Here is a 17247-nt window from a genome sequence, read left to right as displayed (position 1 = left end):
AACAATAATCAGGGACAAAATTAACAGTCACTTGGACAAGTGTAGATTAATTAAGGAAAGCCAGCACGGATTTGTTAAAGGCAAATCATGTTTAACCAACTTGATCAAGTTTTTTTGATGAGGTAAGAGAGGGTTCGACAAAGTACCACATAATAGGCTCGTCAGCAAAGTTGAAACCCATGGAATAAAAGGGACAGTGGCAGCATGGATATGAAATTGGCTAAGTGTCAGGAAACAGTAGTGGTGAACCGTTCTTTTTCGGACTGGAGGAAGGTATACAGTGGTGTTCCCCAGGGGTAGGTTCTAGGACCACTGCTTTTCTTGATATATATTAATGACTTGGATGTACAGGGCACAATTTCCAAATTTGCAGATGACACAAAACTTGGAAGTATAGTGAACAGTGAGGAGGAGAGTGATAGACTACAAGGAGGACATAGACAGGGCTGGTGGAATGGGTGGACACGTGGCAGATGAAATTTAACGCAGAAAAATGTGAAGTCATACATTATGGTAGAAAGACTGAGGAGAGGAAAGCTAAACTAAAGGGTACAATCCTAAAGGGGGTGCATGAACAGAGTGTCCTGGGGGTATATATGCACAAATCGTTGAAGGTGGCAGAGCAGGCTGAGAAAGCAGTTAAAAAAGCTTACGGGATCCTGAGCTTCATGAATAGGAGTATATATAGAGTACAAAAGCATGGAAATGATAAACCACCTGTATAAAACACTGGTTCGGCCTCAACTGGAGTATTTTGTCCAATTCTGGGCACCGCACTTTAGGAAGGATGTGACGGCCGTAGAGAGGGTGCAGAAAAGATTTACAAGAATAATTCCAGGGATGAGGGAATTCAGTTATGTGGAAAGGCTGGAGAAGCTGGAGTTGTTCTCCTTAGAGCAGAGAAGGTGGAGGGGAGATCTGATAGAGGTGTTCAAAATCATGAGGGGTCTGGACAGAGTAGAGAGCGCCAAACTGTTCCCATTGCAGAGGGGTCGAGAACCAGAGGACACAGATTTAATGTGATTGGCAAAAGAACCAAAGGCGACAAGAAAATACTTTATGCAGCGAGTGGTTAGGATCTGGAATGCACTGCCTGAAAGGGTGGTGGAGGCAGACTCAATCACGGCTTTCAAAAGGAAGTTGGATAAATACGTGAAAGAAAAAAATTTACAGGGCTACAGGGAAAGGGCAGGGGAGTGGGATTAGCTGAAGTGCTCTTGCAGAGAGCTGGCACGGGCTCAATGGGCTGAAGGGCCTTCTTCCGTGCTGTAACCATTCTATGATTCCAAACTATCCTCCTGCATGTTAAACTTCTGAGCTTAGACAATGCTCGCTCTCGCAATGTTTGATCACCTGACTGAACGTGTTTTTAATCACTCTCGTTTCACAACTACAATCAACACATTAGATACAAGGTGTATACAAATTACCAAGACAGGCCAATTAACAACCGGTCAGATCATCGACCAGAAACATTAACTTTGTTTCTCACCACAGATGCTGCCTGACCCGCTCAGTATTTCCAGCATTTTCTGTTTTTATTTCAGATTTCCAGCATCTGCAGGATTTTGCTTTTGTTTAATTAACAGCACATTCTTTAGAGTCTCCAAAAATGCAACAAAGGTTAGCTTTTTAGACTACCCATTGACTCGGTGCTTTTATTAGGGACAAGGAGGATACTTAAATTTGAGGCTATGTAATTCTACTGCTACAATTTACACTTCAATACTATTATTTAACTAAACCCAACACTTTTAATCACCCAGATATGAAGCGTCATATTTATAGTTGCAATACTGCCATGAGGCAGTTTACTTGCAACATAACATTTAAAACTTACAAGAGTTCCCAGGCTTATTTCCTCTAAATCTATTCCTGATCTAATGTCAGCAAAATTCTTCCAAAAGATTGGCTTTCCATCTCTCAAATGACCTTTAATTTAAATTCAATACTGAAATCAAGTAAGAGGCAGAACTGCTTTACAATGACTTCGCCTTCACCCACCCACACCATGTAGACTAATTAGGGAGATCAATATGAATACCAAAACCTACACTAGGTACATAGAACCATAGACATTTGCAGCACAAGCCAGTCATTCTTCCCACCATGTCTGTGCTGACTCTTTGCTAAAGCAATCCATAATTAACGCTATTACTCTGCTCTCCCTAATCCTGCATCTTCCTCTGTTACAAATATTTATCCAATTTTCCCTTAAAAGATGTAGTTATTTCAACCTCAACCATTCCCTATGGCAGAATGTTACCAGGGCTCCAAGGGTTAGCTTATTAGGAGAGTTTACATAAACTAGGCTAGCATTCCCTGGAATATAGAAGGTTAAGGGGTGATTTGACTGAGGTTTTTAGGATTTTCAAAGGAATTGATAGGGTAGATAGAGATAATTTTTTTCTGCTGGTGAGGGAGTCTAGGACATCATGTTAAAATCAGAGCCAGGCCATTCAGAAGAGGGGTTAGGAAACACTACTTCACACAAAGGGTGGCACTCACAAAAAACAGTAGATACTAGCTCAGTCATTTTAAATTGAAGATCAATAGATTTTTTGCTGGTCAAGGGTATAAAAGATAAGCTGCAGGGGCTGAATACAAAACCCTAGTTAGACCACACCTGGAGTACTGAGCGCAGTTCTGGGCACCACACTTTAGGAAGGATATAGTGGCCTTGGGGTGATCTGATCAAAGTTTTCAAGATAGTAAGGGGAACAGATAGGGTAGAGAGAAACTATTTCTGCTGGTTGGGGATTCTAGGACTAGGAGGCATAGTCTAAAAATGAGAACCAGATCTTTCAGGAGTGACATTAGGAAACACCTCTACACACAAAAGGTGGTGGAAGTTTGGCATTCTCTTGCACAGAAGGCAATTGATGCTAGATCAATTGTTAATTTTAAATGCGAGATGGATAGCTTGTTAACCAAAGGTATTCGGGGATATGGGCCAAAGGTGGGTATATGGAGTTAGGTCACAGATCAGCCATGAGCTCATTTGAATGGCGGAACAGGCTTGAGAGGCTGAATGGCCTACTCCTGTTCCTGTATGCCAAAGGATTTTCTGCTCAACAGTTCTCTGTATGAAGACATTTCTTCTAACCTCTCCTTACTCTCAGAACTAATGTTAGGTCACAGATCAGCCATGAGCTCATTTGAATGGCGGAACAGGCTTGAGAGGCTGAATGGCCTACTCCTGTTCCTGTATGCCAAAGGATTTTCTGCTCAACAGTTCTCTGTATGAAGACATTTCTTCTAACCTCTCCTTACTCTCAGAACTAATGTGCAACCCATATAGAAAATGAGTCAGGAAGAGACCTACTGGTCCATCCAGCCTATCCCATACATTTGTGATGCCCTGTGCATCAATGTATACACACCTACCCCATCCAGAGCCATGTGATACCCTCAGAGATGCAAAATACCAGATAAAAACCCAGACCATTAAGGGGAATATAATCTGGAAAATTCCTCTTCGACCCATGGTGTCCGATAATCTCTGCCCAGAATCCTAGCCAGAGGAAATAGTTTTTCTGTATTTATTTGATTAAAACCCTTCATAATTTTAAAAACCTCAAATCTCCTTTTAGAGGTCGATTGGGCTTATACTCGCTGGAGTTTAGAAGAATGAGAGGGGATCTCATTGAAACTTATAAAATTCTAACAGGACTAGACAGACTAGATGCAGGAAGGATGTTCCCGATGGTCGGGGAGTCCAGAACCAGGGGTCACAGTATAAGGATAAGGGGTAAGCCATTTAGGACAGAGATGAGGAGGAATTTCTTCACCCAGAGAGTGGTGAACCTGTGGAATTCTCTACCACAGAAGGCAGTACAGGCCAATTCATTCATTAAATATATTCAAGAAGGAGTTGGATATATTTCTTAAGGCTAAAGGGATCAAGGGATATGGGGAGAAGGCAGGGACAGGGTACTGAATTTGGATGATCAGCCATGATCTCATTGAATGGCAGAGCAGGCTTGAGGGGCCGAATGGCCTACTCCTGCTCCTATCTTCTATGTTTCTATGGTCCAGCAGAAATCTCAGTACCTTAAGCCTCTCTTCATAATTGTAGTTTGCTAGCCCCACAATATCATGGTCAATCTACTCTGCATGCTCTCTATAGTTTTAATGTCCTTTCTATAATGGATGGCCAAAGCTGCATAAAAGTACTCTAGTCTAGTCGTGGCCGTACAATGTTCGGTTCAAATTTATTACTTTATTCCCCTATTTATAAATCCCAAAATGCTGGTTGCCTTTTTAAAATATCTTTATCTACTTGCACTCATACTTTTCAGGGAATTGTGTATTTGAACCCTTAGGTCTCAGTTCAATCTTCTCATTAGGCGTATACTCCCATTTCTTGCTTTTCCTCTCAAAATGTATTACCTCACATTTATCAACATTAAAATGTATCTTCCACCTTTCAGTCCATTCTGCTAACCTTTCGTAGAGTCATATAGTCAGAGACATACGGCACAGGACGCCGCCATTCGGCCCGTGCCAGCTCTCTGTAGAGCAATCCAGTCAGTCCCTTTCTACATCTTGAAGTCTTTTACAACCCTCCAGGAAGTTTGCCAGACCCCTAATTTTATGTCGTTAGCTGTGTCCTGTCAGTCAACCAACTTTCTATCCATACTGCTACATATACCTGAATTTTTCCTAACAAACCTCTTCAGACAGCTCATCACATTCTAAAAACCCATACACATCATCTATGGCATTCCAACATTCTAGTCCCTTCGTCAAAAACTATTAAATTTGTCAAACAGACTTGCTTTTAACAAATATGTGCTGGATGCCATTGATTAACACATGCATTTTTAAGTTTTATTTTATATTATGGACTCGAAGAGTTAACCAACAACTGATGTTAAACTGTTAGGCTCACTGCTCTGTAGTTATCCAGTTTATCCTTCTGGATTTGAACATAGGCACAACAGAAATAATATAAAGTTATGGATTCTGAGAGTTTGGGGGGCCCAGTAGACTAGGCTAGGTCAGCAGAGTGGGCAGAAACAGTTGAATGCAGATAAATTACTTGTGAACTGTGAACTAATTACTTGAGAAATAAAAGTGAAAGGCAGTATACCCTAAACAGCAAGAATGAGGAGAGAGAGATCTAGTGGTGCAGATATATCGATCTTTAAAAAAGACCGTGAAAACACAAATGCAAGTGTGTGTGTGTGTGTGTGTGTGTGTGTGTGTGTGTGTGTGTGTGTGTGTGTGTGTGTGTGTGTGTGTGTGTCTGACAACACTGAATACAAAAGCAAGGAACTTATTTTGAAATTCATTAGACAGCAGTTGGGTGTATTGCATGCAGCTCTGGGAATACCATCATAGTAAGAATATTAAAGCCATGGAAAAGGTACAGTGAAGATTCAGTAGAATTGTATAGGTTTGAAAAGTTATTACAAAGAAAAGCTCAAATAAACTTTCTCCCCCACTGAAACTGAAACGGTTAAGGGGCAATCCAAAAAACGTTTTCAAAATTATGAAAGGATAAATTGGCAATAAGGGGGCATAAACCCAGGATTCTCAGTAGAAGAATGAAGGGGAAATTAGAATTTATTTCAAAGCGTTATTAGAATACTGAATGCTTTACCACGAACGATTGAGAAAGACCAGAATTCCCTAAAAGTATGTGACGAGACAAATATAAAAAAGGTTATGGAAAAAGAGCAGGGAAATGGGATTAAAATATAGTTCCTGTTAAAGAACTAGCACCAGCATGATTGGCCAAATTCTGTGCTGTAATTTTTTACTACAGCTGTAAATTTGCAGCCAATGTAGCCTCAAATCATCCTGTGTTACTCACTTATGGGCAAAGTTAAAAACTATAATGTTCTGTCCTCTGTGCATATCAGGCTTGTGTAAAACAGTCTGATGTGAAGCTTACATACTAGATTTAACTTGGAGAACAATCAGTCCACAATTCAGGCAAGCACTGCATCACCCAGAGGTTGCTCGCGGTACAAACTCTGAGCAACAGTTCACATCATTCAGACCACAACTGGCAAGAGAATTTGGGATCAGTTTCCAATTATAAAATCTCAAATAACTGGAATAATTTAAGTATCAGGAAGGGAGAGATGACGCACGCTTCACTGGGCTGCTCCTGCACAGCAGCTAGTGACCAACACAAAGTGACATTGGAAGGGGCCCGTGAGAGGGTCTCTCACCTGTTGTTCAAGCTTCAGATGGTGTGGGGTCTGGGGAGAAAACAAGCTTAAAGAGAAAGACAAGGCTGGAGCATAAGAGGCGGTGCAATGAAGGCTCACTAGATTGATTCCTGGGATGAAAGGGTTGACCTATGAGGAGAGAATGAGCCTATACTCCATATATGGAGTTTAGAAGAATGAGAGGTGATCTCATTAAAACATAAGATCCTGAGGGAGGAATTAAGGAGGTAGATCCCGTAACGTTTTCTTTGGCTGGATAGTCTAAAACTAGGGGGCATAGTCTCAAGATAAGGGGTCGGCTAACTTTGACTGAGATGAGGAGGAATTTCTTCACTGAGGGTTGTGAATCTTTGGAATTCCCCAGAGGGCTGCGGATGCCGAGTCGTCGATTATATTCAAGGCTGAGATAGATTGATTTTTGGACTCTAGGGGAAATCAGAGTTGAGGTTTATGTTCTTAAACAGCCAAGTATTGCGGATTAGCATCACTTACATGATCAAAAAAATGCAATCGTTCCTTCAAGTTTCTTTAAGCATCAAGCAATTAAGTTGCTATTTTAACTGAATAGTAAAGAAAAATAAGGCTGCTGAAAGTTAGTCCAGAGGTAGATCCTAGAATAATTTGAGGGATGAATTAATTATATGGGAAAGTTATTGATGTTTTTTTAAAATCAGTCCACTCAAGCCAACAAAAAAGGAAAATATGGGTCTTGAACAAAGCTACTGAATGTTCAAATATTTGCTGGTTCAAGCACATACTCAGAAAGCTCAGCTCTGAAGCGCCAATTCCTGCTGTTATCTGTTACCATAAATTCTTGGAGCTGAGAGAGGTACTCCCTTCTCTTTTCTGTTTGAAGCAACTGTGGAAAAAACAAACATGATCTGAAGGCAAACATACTTCTAAAAAGGACGATCTAAATTGCATTGTGGGTATAAAGGAACATTTTTTAAAAAAGCAATTGGCACAAATTTGACTACTGCAGACTAGATTAAGCTGTAATAAAGTTTTTAGAATTAACTTTTAGAATTTAATGTCAGATATCAAAGTTCACAACCACATCAGTGTCCTAGTTCAAAATAGTTAATTACGGTTTCTAAGCTGACTTTTCCTACTTTCTATACTTACTGATGTCTACTTAAATATTTAGTGAGCTTTTGTGCAATCAGTTCGCTGGAGAGTGGAATACTTTTCCACCTTGGTGACCCAGTGCCCATGGCAAGCACTTCCAGGTCAGGTACATGAGCCAAATATGGAGTAAAGCTCCTTCCAAGATACTCCAGTATGGCTTTGACACAAGGTCGGAGAAAAAACACCCCCGTACTTCAGTTGTTTCAATTTTTTCACATCCTACACCTCTGTCCTTATGGTTTCTTTTTCCACCCATGGCCAATTTTTACACAAGTTTTCTCTTCCCATCTTTTGAAGGGATTGGCTCCTTGCTGGGTAGGGGGGGGTGGGGGGGTACAGTTCCCAAAGCTTTGGGAACTCTGGCCAGCAATCATGTGTGGGCCTTCTCAGTTAGTTAGTGTTGGGAGGCTGCTCGACATAGTAGGCAACACTACTATCATCACTCGCTGTTCACATATGCACAATATAAACCGGGGGGGGGGGATTCTAACCCTGGGACTGTACATGGGGATTCTAACCTTGGGACTGTACATGGGGCTCGACAGACATTAGAAGCAGGAACCATGGCTGATATTCCCTTCTTTAAACCACAGGCACCGAGACAGATTGCAATGCCCCTACTGCCACCCCAGGTGAAGCTCACTAATTCAGTAGACCAAGGATCAAACCTACGACCTTCCTGGTCTTTAATACTCAGCTACTTACTCTAAATTCACTGAGCTCGTCTTCTGGCCTTTGACTTGAGATTGTCAATTCAGTGTCAAATTATGGTCAGTTTTGTACTGTGGTCTTGTACCCACGAGAAAGACACTGTACAAACTAATTTCAGGAAGGATCCCTGCAGCCATAAAGAGGAGACTTCCATCCCATCCATATAGGTTGTATTTGAATCCAAGTCCCAGATGTATAAGGACAGGGTGCTAAAACCTTGCAGTCACTTTCTAGTTCCTGTGAGTTTAACAGGTTGAGATCACTCCAATTCAGAAATTACCTTTAAGAAGTCATACAAGTGTTTCAGGACTCCTATCCTTACTTCATCAAGATCTTTTAAAAAACCATTAAAAACAGGAACCAGATCTGCTGCAGTCAGCTGGTCTCCAAGAATGACTGCCAGCTCATGAATGGAGAATGCAAGAGTCCTTCGAACTTTCCACTGGAAAAAGTAAAGCAGGAATACTTGAAGCAAAGCAAGCAGACACTGAACACAGTACTAAACATCAACATATGTATATTTAACTCACTACACAATTCTTCCAGATGCTAATCAACCTGGCGTGCATTTCCAGTTTTTTCCCCCCCCATATCAGATGTATTGCTAAATTTACTGTTTCTCTTCCAAAACTAAGGCGGGGGACGTTGAAACCAGAGGAGCCGAACAATGCACGAGACTACTCCTTGACACACAAGGTTCTGTTTCTCAAAGATGATCACTTCTATACACAGTACAAAAACCACCTTTCTGCATTTGGTTTTCCTCAAAAAAGTGATCAATTTGGATGTTTAAAAAGTAAATCCTTATGCACTTAAATCAAAGTTGGAACAATTAAACAGATGAATTTTGTTCTCATTCGCAGTGAAAGATATCAATACTAGAGATTGAAACACGATGCCAATTTTCTAACCTGGTATCAGGATCAAGTATTTCATATCAGGTACACCGCACAGAACTGCACACAAGTCAGCTTTTACTCTTCCCTAACAAAATACTTTCGCCCGAGATTCAAAACTACAATGTTGCACATTTTAGAATTTTCCAACACTTACTATTTCTTTACATTGCAAATTAATGCCAAAATTTGGGGCTGAGGGTTCACAAACACTAGAAACCAATTTGAAACAGCCTGAATATTATTTTTTATATACAGGCAGCAGAAAAGGGAAACTTCAGCCCACCAATCTGACCTTGTATCCAAACCCAGGCCCCAGAAGCGAAAAGCAAGTGTCTAACTCACTGCGCCAGCCAGCCCAATATCAAATATTTTCCTTAATGCTACGACAGATTCTAAGCTCAAATCATACACGTTCAATGAAAAGAAAAGCCCAAGTTTCAGTTTAAATGTAAAATAAACCACCTTTATAAACAAACACCATTTCCAATTTTCTTTAATGATACACCTGAACACTCAATGTAATGCATGGAGTAAGCAACCACAAGTAAAGGGGATGCGTTCTGGGATATGGTTCCAAAGGCACTAGCAGCCCGCTGATACTTATCCACTTTTGGCCTTCTTCATGTGCGAGTTCAGCCAGTGAGCATCAGCTGGGCAATGTTCCCTGTAAGCTGTGCTTTGTTCTGCGCAGCCTGTTTCTTTTAATGCGTGGTCCCTTTAAATTTCTGTGCATGTGTGATATTTACAATGTAAAAGCCGGTGAGCGGCCTGCGCGGGGACCTTTGAGATTACTGCGTGGTCGCGCAGCTTAGGGGGAAACACTGCAGCTGGGTACTGCGCTGTGGAGGATATCATAGCCAAACTCAATCCTGCTCTCACCCAATGTCCACATTTGTACTTTTCACATCTCTAGCCCAGGTCACTGAGGCCAAGTGCAATGCCCTAAAGCTGCAAATACCCAGATGAAATTATCTATCAGCACAGACCTTCAGGATGGTCCTGTTACTGGCGAGCTCATTAAGAGTCGAATAGAAATACTGTAACTTTGATTGCAAGTTTCTATTCTATCAAAACAGCTGTGAATGTAGAAGCATATATAATCATCTCTTTTCAGGAATGCATACCTGCATATCTGAGGCTAATGTCTCATACGTATTTTTCAGGCAGTGCCAGTTTTGCCTGCCCAAAGTGAAGGCCACACCAGGGAGACTGTAAGCACAGTGCTTTGCGATCTCTGTATCAACAGTCTGGGCACGTGAAGGATCAGTCATGGAAAGGTATTGATCCAGCAATGCTTGAGGGACAACGTCCTGAAAGTATTGAGGAACAGAAATTTAAAAAAATCAAAAATCTTTTAATACAATAATAAAGAAAGTTATTGTGCAATAAAGCTCAAGACAGATTTTTTAAACACTCAACATTTATGCCTCATTTCCAATTTTAGCCTCTTCCTACCCTCCCAAATCTCCCTTCACCATTCCTTTCTTGAAGGCAGTTCCCCATGCTGGTGTACAGTTCCACAGGTACCCGTTAGCTTCCTGGTACTTTACCAGATTGGCCATAGTTCATATACGAGGCCAGATGGTGAGCATTAGTGGGCTATTTGATTGTAGTGGCATCACAGCTAAACTTGATCTTATCTTCACATGCGCACTTTCAGCATGAGGTATTGATGGTACCAGCAGTCCCTAATCACTATCCAAGCCAAGGACACTGACTAACTCAGCAGAGACAAGAAACAAAACCCAGGGCCTTCATGATCCACAATAAAAGCTAACTTTATATTAAAATGTTTTCTGAATTAGTTGAAACATCTATTCTCCTCACCACAGAATTTTTATTTGGAATGAAATTTCCATTTTAAAAGGGATGCAGCGAATTATTTACTGTACCCACTCCATAGCTTTCTACCACAAAAACCTTAGACAGTGGATATGACCGCATCTCTTTGCAAAACTACCACCCAGAGACTACACAGATATTTAAATGCACAAAGCACTGTTCCTGGACTACTTTCAAAACATGTGAAACACTGCTACTGGACTACCTCTCTGTTAAACATATAAAAGTTCCTTTTTACAGAAGCAAGGCAGTATTGCAAAGCACCAGTGCAGAAATATTGGACAAATTTCAAGTCGCTACAGAAGGTTTGACTTTTTGATTGGCATTCACGTTTCCTTCGGTCTTTGATACCTAGAAGAGCTAACAGAGTAGAATTGTTTTATTTAAAAAGGAGAGAGCTTATGTAGGTAGGGTGAACATGGCAGTATATTCAACAAAAGCTACCTTTATAAACAAACTGAATTTGCTCAAAATGTTAAGTAGAGCATTAGAAAACCAGAGCAAGTATTAAATCCAGTCTCTGTAATTCAAAAACAGTCAATTAGCAGGAAATGAGCACTATGCTCACAATGATTCCACTGTGAAAGCCATGGCTAGAAATCAGAGTCAAATTGTCACATGAACCACAATGTTGCACACAACACGTTTCGGACATCAGCTTGCCATTACTAGGAGATAAACACTAGGGAGGCAAATCATGCTGGGATGCTCCTGCAACCACCTCCACGAGGGCATTGGCAAACTGCTCAGAGCAGGGAGTGATGCACGATATGGAAAGAGAAAAAAAGTGTTACATGATGAAAACAAATAAATGCCACTATTTTTGGATCACTTTAGTGTACGGAAATTATTCTACCTTGTTTTTGGCATGCTTGCTGATGTGCTAACTTGGTGAAAAATACATGATTACTAACTTTAAATGAATGCATGTGTACAATGGAAAATTTCCAGTTTTAATTTAAAAACTCAGCAACTACTATTCAAAAATTTGTTGTTTCAGGGCTTACCACCCAACTTGTTAACAGTTCCTAACTTGCCTTTTGAAAGGTAATGAGCATGTCAAAATAACTAAAATAGGTGGTTCATCACCTCTCGTGGATGTAAAATGTTCACAGTATCAGAAATGCGCTCAATTTTGTAGAAATAATATCCGGTGCTGGATGGAGGCTAGACATTATTTTTTTAAATAACCTTATGTGCATTGCCAAACTTATTAAACCAATAAAAAAGCCAGGCGAGAACAAAAACAGAATAGGGCTTACTCCAAAGAAGATTCTCATTAACAGGGATCTGTTCAAAAGAATTGAAAAATGTTTATTTGCCAATTTCGCCCTTTCCTTCCTGAAAGCAGCGACTGCTTTGCTGGGTCTATGAGCTCCCTTTAGTACCTCACCCAAGTGGCCACATACACCTTCAGCAGGGATTGCTGGACAGGAATTGCTGATTTTCACTCCCTTATCCAGGGACTTAAGATTGTAGCGTCCCCATCTCTACTCCAGCTGACTCAGCACAGACCAGGAAGCGAATCTGGGACCTCACTGGTCTGTATGGCTGAGCTATTCACTGAATCAACTTGCAGAGCCATCAGGGAAGCCCAGAATTAGGACCTTTCCAAAAAAAAAAGTGAATTAGAAATTAAAATCTATAGTTAGCAGAAGTTCATCAAAACAGAACTTCTTCCTTCATTAGAATTTTCTTTGATAGTAGCAACATGCACGAGTGCAGCACTTCTGTCCCAGCATGCACATTTAAAACTGCACAGAGTACTCGGGTACTCCCATTCTAGATGAGAGTCCGTCGACATAGTCTTGGGTATGCTGCATGAATTCTGTATTGATATTCTTTGAGCGTGCTGGTTTCAGATGTGATTCCTTCATTGCTGGCTCATACATTAAGAATGGTCACTTGGACGAGACACCAGAAGACTGTCAGCACCTGTGGGCCATTAACCTACCATAACTGCCTTCTGGAGATTAGGGGAGAAAAGTGAATAAAAGATTGGTATCCCCCACAAGCCACATCACACCAGTAACTGGGCTAATTTCTGGATAGATGAATTAAGATGGACCAAATAGCCTCTCACATCCACAATTATTTTGTGATTATAAATTGCATCAGGAGCGTGACAGAGAAAGAGATTTTCAGATTAGTATCAGGAAGGCACCAACTTCTGACAGGAGGGCAGTGATCAAAACGGTTAACATGCAAGAGACGCAGCATTGTTCCAATTGCACGGTGTGCTGCACAACACTGGAAGAGACATTGCTGACTTTACCAAAAAGGAGTCAGATGAGAAATACTTCAAGTTTATCTGGGCTTTTGTGGTTTATCATTTTATTAAGAGTTTGAGAAATTAGCAAAATTGCACTGACTTGGCATAGCTCTCTGCCTGTACAAGTTTCCTTGTGACTCTGATCATTCACTGTGTAATTAGGGGGAGAATAGCAACTGGATTAAAATTGGTTAGAAGGGAGAAAACAGAGTTGGAGTTAATGGACATTTTCAGAGTGGTTGAAAGTGGGAAGTGGCGTCACTTAGGGTTCAATTCTGGGGCCACTTCTGTTCACTGTTAATAATTTGAATGTAGGTCTTCGAGGAAGAAATGTTAAAATTTGCAGATAATACCAAAATAGGAGGTGTAGTTAATTCTTTACAACAAAGGAAACAGCAAAGGGATATTGCTAAGATGGGGAGGAATGGCTAAAAAGTGGCAGATGTCAGTAAGTGAAGGGCAATGCATTTTAGTTTTAAAAAATAGCAGTAACTATACACTGGAATAGGTTCAATGCTGTGGAAGAAAGGAGGTATTTAGGACTATGGGTTCACAGGATATTAAAGGCAGCGATGAGGCTGTAAAAACAAAGCTAATTAAATTCTATGTAAAACCTTAATAGGACATCAGTTAAAGTATTGTGTGCAATATTGAGCTCTACACTATAAGAACATTGAGGCTTTACAGAGGGTTTAACACAGCTACATGAAGATGCTGCCTGATATTAAGGAAGTCTTGAAAAATTGGGGCTTTTCTCGTTAGACCAGATTATAGTGAATATACGATAGAAGCATTTAAAATTATGAAAGGTGGGTAGTGAGAAGAGGACCGTTTCCAATAGTTGAAGGGGTCTTGATACAAGATTAAGTGCAAGAGATTTATAACAGAGGGAAACTTTAAAAAATATATAAACCGAGTTGTGAGGCTGTGGAATTCACTTCCAATGTTGGTGGTTGGGGCAGAAACCAGGTCAACATTCAAGATTAGAATGGATAGGTGGATGAAGGAAAAGGGGTTGAAGGGATATGGCACCAGGGCAGGTGATTCGAACTATTAGCCCGCGTGGAGGGGAAGTTCCAACACTGACTGGTTTGTGGGATAGTGAATAATAGAATAGGTCCAACAACCAGGAATAGGTACAAAACAGCGAGAAAAATTATGGCTTTCTTTAGAGACAGTAGATCTGGACTGGGTTGCTAATATTCTGGAAGTACAGGTGTTTACAATCATGCAAGTCAATCTGATGAGAGATGGAGCTATTTATATTACAGTGAGAATGAAGTACAGGAAACTCTCGATTTACCGGCACCTAAATAACCGGAAATCTCTGTTAACCGGCAAAATTCAGGAGTAGGTTCAGGTAAGTTTTACTGCATATTAGTGGCTGTTCCTGGATCTGTGGCTGTGTAACTGGGGTTCCTGCACTTGTTGCTAAGCAACAGGGATGCTTGGTCTGTGGCCGGGGTTCTTGCACCTGTTGCTAAGCAACAGGGAAGCCTGGATTTGTTGCTGTGTACGGAGCTCTCGTACCTTTTACTACACCTCTCTGTAATCCGGACTTTTTGATAAACCAGCACCACGCCAGTCCCGTTGGTGCCGGATAAAAAAAGAGTTTCCTGTAAATGTGGTGCAACATTGTCACCTACTGGTGTAGTAGCACATGACACACAGAATGACATGACAAGTCTTAGAATTAATAGGTTCAAAGCAAGACGCCCACCCACACACGTGAGCTTGAGGTGTACTACATGTAAGTATAGACTTAGATGCATTTGATAGTTAATTGTCTCTTATGTGGGACTAAGGTAGAAACCCATGGAATTGGAGGGCAAATTAATGAGCAGCAGGAGACAGAAAGCAGGTATAAAGGGTAGGTACTCAAATTGGCAGGATGTGAATAGTGGTGTCCTGCAGGGATCGGTGTTGGGGCCTCAACTATTCACAGTATTTATTAACTTAGATGATGGCATAGAAAGTCATATATCCAAATTTGCCGATGACATAAAGATAGGCGGCATTGTAGGCAGTTTAGATAAAAGCATAACATTACATAAAGATATTGATAGTTTTGCCCATTCACTTAATCTATGACAAATGGATTTGAATGTCAGCAAATGTGAGGTCATCCACTTTGGACCTAAAAAGGATAGAACAGGGTACTTTCTAAATGGTGAAAGGCTAAAAACAGTGGAGGTCCAAAGAGACTCGGGGTTCCAGGTACATAGATTAAAATGTCAGAACAGGTACAGAAAATAATCAAAAAGGCTAATGGAATACTGGCCTTTATATCTAGAGGACTAGAATACAAGAGGGTAGAAGTTATGCTGCAGCTGTACAAAACCCTGGTTAGCCCACACCTGGAGTACTGTGAGCCGGTCTGGGCACCATACTTTAGGAAGGATATATTGGCCTTGGAGGGAGTGCAGCGTAGGTTTACCAGAATGATACCCAGTCTTCGAGTGTTAAGTTACAAGGAGAGATTGCACAAATTAGGGTTGTATTCCCATGAATTTAGAAGGTTAAGGGGTGATCTGATCAAAGTTTTCACGATATTAAGGGGAACAGATAGGGTAGAGAGAGAGAAACTATTTCCACTGGTTGGGGATTCTAGGACTAGGGGGCAGAGTCTAAAAATTAGAGCCAGACCTTTCAGGAACTCTTCTGAAAATATCCATTGATGCTGGATCAATTGTTAATTTTAAATCGGAGATTGATAATACCTTTGGTTAACAAAAAGCTAAGTGATATGGGCCAAAGGTAGGCATATGGAGTGAGGTCACAGATCAGCCATGATCTCATTGAATGGTGGAACAGGCTCGAGGGGCTGAATGACCTACTCCTGTTCTACTCAGTGCGCTCTCTTTAAACTAATAAATATGTCAGATACATAGTTATCTCATGGGTTTTCAAATCGGTTACTTAAATAAAGGATAAGAAATAAGGAGTAGGAGCTGGAGTACTTGGCCTGGCCTAGTATAAAATCCAATATGGTTGGGCCAAATGGTCTGTTTCCATGTTGTACCTTCTATGTATTGCTGCAACAGCTGCTGCACAGGTCACAACTACACAGTTTGTGGTCATATACACCCCAAGAAGGGAACAAGTTGCAACCTTTGAATACTGAATATGCCCATTGTAAAACAGGGGTCTAATATGCCAGACTAGGTGAATGAAAATAAATTACACTGATTTAGTATCTCATTCAGCGTTAGTTAGGAATTGGTTAACCTGTTGCTTTTAATTACCTGAAGTTTAGATTTTTTATCGTCATCAAAACTGCTTTGCCTCCGACACGAATTATCTTGGATGAACTGAAGCCTGCCCTCCAGGTTCTGTTGAGGGAAGCAACAGTGAAACAAATCTGAATTTGAAGCAGGATTCAACATGCTGTACACATTAGCACAAAAGGATAGGACATTATAAAAAAAGTCTGCAGGTACTACACCAAGCAGATTAGTTTGAAATTAGTTTCATAGAACCACTCAAACCACAGCACTATCCCATTCTTGGCTCTCAGTAAGACCACAGCTACACATTTACCAAAGTGAGGAGTGACTCAATGTTGCACAAAAATCAGGATTTTAAAAAGTTAAATAAATGTTGCAAGCAAGCGTTCCACAACAAGATGGCTGCATTTTGCCTGATTTTAAAACTGTAGGTTAAGGGGTGTTTCTCAGATGTGGTCCGCATACAATATAGATTAGAATAAATTCAATACCTCTGCATTTTATGAACCTTAAATTACAAGCTTTAAACATTCAATAAGATGCATTAAAAAAAAGTGAAAGCTATAGTCTCTAGTAAAAGGATAACTATAAAGAAGAGTTTCTTCATTACTTTTCACTGCACTTTACATTCCTTGCAGCAACACCGGATGAAGAATGGTAGGCAACTCTCTTAGGCAGTCTCTCGGAACCGAGGATGACTTGCCTCCACATTAAAAAAGGAGTTCTCAGCTGTCTGATGAGTCCAATGCGGAACCTACAGTCTCGGTCACAGGTGGGGCAGACGGTGGTTGAAGGGACGGGTGGGTGGGGAGCTTGGGTGACATGCGCTCCTTGCGCTTGCTCGCGAAGAGACTCGAGGTGTTCAGCGCCTTCCTCCACTTTGTGCGGTCTTGGGCCAGGGATTCCCAGGTGTCGGTGGGGATGTTGCACTTTTTGCAAGGCTTGGAGGGTGTCCTTGAAGCGTTTTCTCTGCCCACCTGGGC

The 17247-nt window shown here is 40.9% G+C and overlaps 1 protein-coding gene across 9 annotated transcripts in view; it reads right to left on the bottom strand.

Moving 5' to 3' along the window:
• ppp4r1 (protein phosphatase 4, regulatory subunit 1) overlaps positions 1–17247 on the bottom strand; it is a 102958-nt gene that overhangs the window by 19100 nt on the left and 66611 nt on the right. For 7 of the 9 annotated variants that reach the window (XM_085992365.1, XM_085992367.1, XM_085992361.1 and 4 more), the window contains 4 exons: positions 16283–16369; positions 10048–10233; positions 8305–8466; positions 6944–7044 (listed from right to left, as the gene is read on the bottom strand). In XM_085992365.1, coding sequence (XP_085848491.1) covers positions 6944–7044; positions 8305–8466; positions 10048–10233; positions 16283–16369 — 536 coding nt within the window. The remainder of the gene's footprint in view (positions 1–6943; positions 7045–8304; positions 8467–10047; positions 10234–16282; positions 16370–17247) is intronic. The other 2 variants (XR_015078961.1, XR_015078960.1) reach the window with 1 other exon arrangement.

This window comes from Somniosus microcephalus, chromosome 7 (genome assembly GCF_052327205.1).
Source record: "Somniosus microcephalus isolate GS21.2 chromosome 7, FLI_Smic_1.0, whole genome shotgun sequence".
Taxonomy (NCBI): domain Eukaryota; kingdom Metazoa; phylum Chordata; class Chondrichthyes; order Squaliformes; family Somniosidae; genus Somniosus; species Somniosus microcephalus.
This window is presented reverse-complemented; position numbering and strand designations above follow the sequence as displayed.